General features: G+C 36.3%; 1 protein-coding gene across 1 annotated transcript; it reads left to right on the top strand.

Annotated features, from left to right (window-relative positions):
* The first annotated feature begins 4,758 nt into the window (after positions 1-4,758).
* LOC122307012 (protein DETOXIFICATION 49-like) lies at positions 4,759-6,917 on the top strand. Its single transcript, XM_043119612.1, has one exon. It carries the CDS (start codon positions 4,845-4,847, stop codon positions 6,471-6,473), a length of 1,629 nt encoding a protein of 542 aa, XP_042975546.1. The 5' UTR covers positions 4,759-4,844; the 3' UTR covers positions 6,474-6,917.
* Positions 6,918-7,408: the final 491 nt, after the last annotated feature.

The following is a 7,408-nucleotide window of genomic DNA, read 5'->3' as shown; positions in this document are numbered from 1 at the left end:
TAATAATAATAATAATAATAATAATTTGGACTTCTAGCAACGGCTTATGTATTTTCTACTCACAATATCATAATATACGTGTGTGTGTGTGTGTGTGGAGATGAAGGAAAACTTTTCTTGTTGCATGCAGATGGTCATTGGGTAGATGAACTTAATTCCAAAGTCTACAACTTTAATACTCGATAGATCATGGTGTGAACTTCCATGGAATCGTCCGGCCTATTCACACTATAGCTACGTGATCGCTTTCCTGTTACCAACCAAATGGGAATTGCTTTTAGGTCAGGAAGACAATATACAGTACCAAATTAACTAGAATAAAATTTAGATAACGATGGCTTTAATGAAGACTACCAAAGTCAAAAAAAGCAATTATTTTTAGATGTTTCCCTTCAGAGTTCTTCTGGATAAAGATCAAAAGACATAGCTTAGTGTGTGGATGCTGGATCATTTGATCCTTTTGATGCAAATTAGACTGAGACTTTACGACATATATAATTAATAATCTAGAATCTAGAAAACATCTTAATTTTCATCAAAATCTTCGCGTGAGTCACATAAAAATATTCCAATCAAATCAATCGGGACAACAAGATGATGAGAACTAGATGACAACCATGGTTCGGTTGGATCTTCCGACGTAGAATAAAAAGAGAGAGAAGGCTTTGGATACTTTTTTGTGGAATAGATCAATGCGATCGATCCTCAATTCATTAGTATTAAGCTTATCGTCTGTACATATGTATATGGGTCCGATCGAATAGTAGTACTGCATGCTTTAGCTAGAAAGCTAGTTAATTTGGGACGTTTAACCCTAGGGATAAGATTAAACATACAAGAGATAATTAACTTGATGTTTTAGGATGTTGTAGGCCCTAATTAAGCTTTTGTAAATCTAAGCTTAAAGTCTTCTTCTATCTTCTTCTTTGATTTTTTTTTTTTTTTTTTTTTTGTCATTTCCATCGCTTTGTTTTTTTGGGTTATGGGGGTAAAAACGAGGGTACAGTGGTTGATCGGTACTAGTTATGCATCACCTTATTAAATTTTATTGATGGAGCAATGATTTATACAATCGTAAAATATGTAAGTTGCGCACATTCAATTTTAAAAAAGTAAGTAAAATCTGAAACTACAAGAAAAATAATTTTTTTTTTTCATATGAAATATACGAGACTTGTACACTCTAAAACTGTATATATATATTACTAGCTAGCATTACTCATTTTTATTTATGTAGTTGTCAACAAAGTAAGCCTATAATTATTGAGAGCTAGATTTGCATGCACATGATGTTGGATTTAGCTTTAAGCTGAATATTGTACTGATGATCATAGGTGATCTTAGCATGATGTGTTATGTATTTTCCGTAACAAGCGGCAAGATTTTCTCAGAAAAGAGTTCTGATCATGAATTATCGATTGATCTGAACCCAACTTAAGTGGCTTCTTTTAATATAAAGACGAATATAGTCGCAGACTAGACTAAAAATAAAACACAACAACGGAAGAAAGTTTCTTGTTTTTGCTGCTTGCATGTACCTCCAAAGTATCATTTTTTTTCTCTCAATTTGCAGGCTAACTACCATGCACGCGCGTTCAAACTACCAGCTAGCGCTCCTTCCTAACTTGCACCATTTATTTATTTAGATACTTATAATTATTGATGAAAACAGAACGTAACACACGACATGACACAATTACCTTGACAATATGATATATCGTACGTACGTACATAGAGGCCGTGATTATGTTGTAGTTAAAAAAAAAAAAGAAAAAAAAAAAAAACAGTAATATTACTGTTTCTTTTTTTGGCCGGTTTTGATAGTTTTGGTGAAGTACTAGAAGGTCAATATGATTAGATATATGGTCTTTGCTAGTTGTTATGGCATCATCCCATGCAAGTTCTTATTGCATGCCAAAAAAATGAAATTTTTTGGACGGTTGATTGTCAGTTGTCATGTCTTAAATTAAAGCTTGGTCACAATTTTCAGCTCATGTTAGACTTTCAGTGATTAATCAATCGGACGTATGTGTGAGTGCATGTACATGTGTGTGTATATATATATATGTATTATCATCATGATCATGATCATGGCTTTTGTTTTTTCTGGCTTTGTGTGTTTGATTGAGATCCATAGAGAAACACAACAACGTGTTAGTTCCCTGGCTATGGAGAGCTAGCCCTATATATATATATATATATATATATAATATATATATATATATATATATATATTTATATGTATAAATGATCTAGTGTTTCTAGGAAAACAAATAATTAGGGTTGCAAATACTTCAAAAGTTTGCTTCTATCCTTTGAACTTTATCATAAAAAAAGGGACCCAAAAAGCAGTCTTTTATTTCGTTTTATTATGATAAGAATATGCGGTCCAAAGATCCACCGAAAGATGATCAGCCTATCCTAACAGACCAAAAAGAATTAAAAAAAAAAAGAAGAAAAATGATACTTATAGTCATAAGTATGTAAGAGTATGTAAATATTACACAATCACCTTAAAAAGAATTAATAAATACGGGATCGATCTATATGAAAAGAAAATTAATTTTTTAATAGTGGACTCTACTCTTTTTTAAAATAATTATATGGTACTTGCACATTTCACAGCTATATAAAGTAATTTTACATATAACCGTGAAGTGTATATACGTCGCGTAATCTCTTTAAAAAAGAATAAGATTTACTATTAAAAAATTAATTTTTTTCATATAAATCTCATATTTTATTCATTTTTTTTTTAAACAATTATGCAACAGTTATACAATATCTTTTCTCGTCTCATATAGCTACTGCTTGTTTAAGTTTCGTTAGCAAGCATTAATATTGCTTTTTCCACAGAAGCAGAGAAATGGGAACTCAAAAAAGTTATTTGGGGACCAAAGTATAGGTAATATTTTGAAATTTTTGAAGTGTACGCAAAACGTATTTTCTACACGTCTTTTTTACCACGGCATTGTCTCTGTGGGTAAGCTTATCTTCGAGTGAAGGGGAGGACCCTTATCGATCTTGTGGGCTCATGCCCTTGTCATAAAAGCTTTGCTAGCATCATGTCCAGAAAGACCAAAACGTACCCCCTTTAATTCATGGATCATGTGGGAACCGTGGCTGCCATCGCACTTCACACGTTTTTTTTTTTTTTTGATATTGGGGATTGGGGAGGGGGATTGAACCCAAGACTTCTCTTATGGAGGCTGGGTCTCATGCCATCTGAACCACATGTTCTTGACATCGCATTTCACACGTTAGCTCTCTGCATTACATTTTTTTTTAATTTGATGTTAAATATAGTTTTAGATACGTAAGTCTCGCGTAGTTATATTAAAAAATAAATTTTGTTACGTGAAAACACTTGATACAATTAAATCGTCTTCATTTTGAGCATGCAACACATGCTTGAGTTGAGTGGCCAATTTACTGTTGTCTAAAAGTAGGACTTCGAACGAAAACTCACCAATAAAAGCTGAGTGCTAATTAAGTACTTGTCGTTTTCGTATAAATTAGAACTGTGTATCCAAATCCTCCCTCTGAATTATGGAGATATTGGGGCTTGAACGAAGGGAACGTTACCCAAACCGAAGACCGACCCTAATTAGAATTGTATTTAGTTTGCCCTACGGAGACAACAGGGATTTCCATGTATATATATATACACAAACACAATGTATTGTCTTTTTGTTTTTGGTGCAAATTATGTTCCCCTCGGGACCCTCGATCGGTATCCACCTCCCATAATAATCAGCCACCACAATTCAGGTGTATGTTCTCTAATTCCTTGACTGAATGCACATATAGAATCGACTTCACCTGAATTGTGACCGGAATTCGTCTACAAAAACACATGAATGTTTCGCAAAAGTGGATGAACAGTGCAGCTGAATGAATGAATACTTTAAAATGGTTATGATTTGGGTATCCATCCGCCAGTGAAATGTAAGAGGCTAATCGAAACCGCTTCTTTGAACAAAGCTAAGAGGCATCTTTGGTTTCATTTGAAAAAACAACAACATTATATTAAGTGGGAAACATATATCGACGAGCCGCCTAGGCCATGGGTGGCAGTTCCTAAATTCCAACATAACGTTAATCCAAAATTTCCTTGCATCAACAAGACAAAAAGGATGGGCCCTGATGGGCTTGATTTTGTTTTTTCATTGCCTACAATGACAACTGTACTCTAAGAAACAGCGATCTTTTGTAGTTTTTGGGTGTAAAATGGCACATAAAATATTGCCACCCCACCCTCCCTCAGAAATAGCCCCCCACTTCTGACCCAAATCGTTAACCAAAAGACCGTCCGACTCTTTATCATTAAATACTTGACCCCGGTCAGAAGCAGTCGTTCTACACCCACCTATACATTTAATCATATGATAATATACGGTTGATGTATAAATAACTGTTCACTGTGGGACTGACTACGTGGATTGTAAAATAAATTCAAAAAAATGAGTATTTTTATGAGAATTTTTAGAGATACAAAGAGATTATATAAAATAAATTCATAAATTAATATGATTTTATGAAATTCGTTAATTTTACTTTATAATAAAAATAATTTTATAATTTGACATATAATATCAAGTTATATCAATTTATAATTTTACATGTGTGTAATTTTTTTATACCTAAAATATTTTCCTATTTTTATATGACTTTGTTGACATGGCAGGTTTGTCTTTGACAAAGCCAAACCCATATAAAATCCCCCCTTCGGCACCTCCCTTCCCAGACCCCCCCTACCCTCCGACTCTCTCTCTCTCTCTCTCTCTCTCTCTCTCTCTCTCTCTGCTCTTAACACTTGATTTATTTATTTTAAACACGCTAAAATGTGCAAGCTAACTTCCCCTCTCCCCTGCAAATGCAACTCAAACCCCCCATACCTTGTCTCAATCAAAGAACCAGAGCAGCCCAACATACTTACCATCCCATTCATCTCCGGGGCCGGGCCAACATCACAAGAAGGACAACAACAAACATGGAAACCACAAAAAGCACACCTGTCCCTTGCCGTCACTGAAGCCATTTCCATAGCCAAAATAGCTCTTCCCATGATACTGACAGGACTTTTGATTTATTCTCGTTCACTGATTTCCATGCTTTTCCTCGGCCGCCTAGGTGAGCTCGCCTTGGCCGGCGGTTCTCTCGCCGTTGGATTCGCCAACATCACCGGTTACTCTATTCTCTCCGGCCTTGCCATGGGAATGGAACCCATTTGTGCCCAAGCTTTTGGTGCCAAAAAACACACCCTTCTCGGCCTCTCCTTGCAGAGAGCAGTGCTTTTGCTCACCTTTACGTCAATACCTATATCTCTTCTATGGTTGAATATGAAGAAAATCCTTCTCTTTTGCGGCCAAGATGAAACTATTGCCAGAGAAGCACAATCATATCTTTTGTATTCACTCCCTGACCTCTTAGCTCAATCACTACTACACCCATTGCGCATCTATCTTCGGTCACAATCCATAACTCTGCCTCTAACATTTTGTGCCGCTCTTTCCATTTTCCTTCACATACCCATCAATTACCTTCTTGTTTCACATCTTAATTTAGGAATCAAAGGCGTCGCTCTTAGCGGTGTTTGGAGTAACTTCAGTCTTGTAGGCTCTCTGATCATCTACATCCTTATCTCCGGCCTCCACAGGAAAACCTGGGGAGGTTTTTCAATGGAGTGCTTTAAAGAATGGAGGTCTTTGTTAAATTTGGCCATTCCAAGCTGCATTTCCGTCTGCCTCGAGTGGTGGTGGTACGAGATCATGATTCTGCTATGTGGATTGTTGACAAACCCCACAGCAACCGTGGCTTCCATGGGCATTCTAATCCAAACTACATCGCTTATCTACATATTCCCTTCATCATTGAGCTTTAGCGTCTCCACAAGAGTTGGTAATGAACTTGGTGCGAACAACCCAAGAAAAGCAAACCTGGCAGCCATTGTTGGCCTTTCTTGCAGCTTCGTACTGGGCTTTTCTGCACTGTTTTTTGCAGTCATGGTGAGGAATAAATGGGCTGCTATGTTCACCCGAGATGAAGTCATTATAGACTTGACAGCACTGGTTTTACCGATTATTGGGTTGTGTGAGCTAGGAAACTGCCCGCAAACAACGGTCTGCGGAGTGCTGAGAGGGACAGCAAGGCCTAAAGTGGGAGCAAACATCAACTTGGGGTGCTTTTACTTTGTGGGAATGCCAGTGGCATTGGGGTTGGCTTTCTATGCTGGACTTGATTTCCCGGGGCTGTGGTTGGGCCTTTTGGCAGCGCAAGGCTCGTGCGCAGTGAGCATGTTGGTGGTGTTGAGTCAAACAGATTGGGAATTAGAAGCCAAGAGATCAAAGGAACTAACCGGAGACAGTCACGAAGTTGATCAGGAGCAAAAGCCACTCAAAACTGAAATCAAGGAAGGTTTTTCACTTTCATCTGGGAGGAACTCAGATCAACCTCATGATCTGCTTGTTTAACTAAGTAGTAAGACATGGCTTTACATAATACTTTAAATCAAATCAAGTTACGTAAGTTTACTTTCACAAAATCTTGAAAGAATCTGCATAACTAAAGCATTTTTGTTATTTTGAATTATGTGCTCTGTACATGGTGAAGTAGTAGTGCATGAGAAATTAGAAAGAGGTGGGGAAGTTTGTATTGGCCTGGATGTCTGGTGGAATTTAACCAGACTGCAAAAAACAAAAAAAAAAAAAAAAAAAAAGGAGAGAGAGAGAGAGAGAGAGAAAAAGGTCATGTGTTAGGGGAGCATTTGAATATCAGTGGAAGTAGCACATAGAAAGGTCATTAATGCTACAGCTTCATCCGAGAAGTAATGACCAATTCTATTTGGTACTCTGTTCAAAGTTTTGTAGTACGAAGACATTTACAGATACTTTATTTACTGACGTGATGCCAAGCTCTTTCATGGCCTCCATAATTTTGTTTGCCTATTATAAAAAGATGGGGGTGGTGTACTTAAATATGGTTAATCAAAGAAACTATGCCTAACCCTGAATATTGAAAGTTCTGAGTTGAATTTATAAACCATACATGTGGAGAAAACACCATCCAAGAAAGGAAGAGAATACTCGAAAATGCAACATATATTCCATCGGTATGACAAAGTACTATGACAGTATAGAACTTTATTAATAAGTGAAATAAATGGTCTCCATGTGTCGGTCCGAATTTATTTGATTTCAACTAGAGAAAGATAGACACATTTAATTAAGCCTATAGCATTTATTGTTACTCATGTTCACTTCGTTAATGTGATTGGCCAAAACAGTTAAAAAAAAAGTGATGCAGATAATTATATTAATAAAGTGCGTAAAGAGTATACAAAAATGACTATATATAAAATTTTTATTTATTTATCTAAATTCGTGTTAGGACTAGCATGTTATCCCTT

Source organism: Carya illinoinensis, chromosome 4, assembly GCF_018687715.1.
Source record: "Carya illinoinensis cultivar Pawnee chromosome 4, C.illinoinensisPawnee_v1, whole genome shotgun sequence".
NCBI classification, from domain to species: domain Eukaryota; kingdom Viridiplantae; phylum Streptophyta; class Magnoliopsida; order Fagales; family Juglandaceae; genus Carya; species Carya illinoinensis.
The sequence above is the reverse complement of the archived record's forward strand: the minus strand, read 5'-3'. Positions and strand labels throughout refer to the sequence as shown.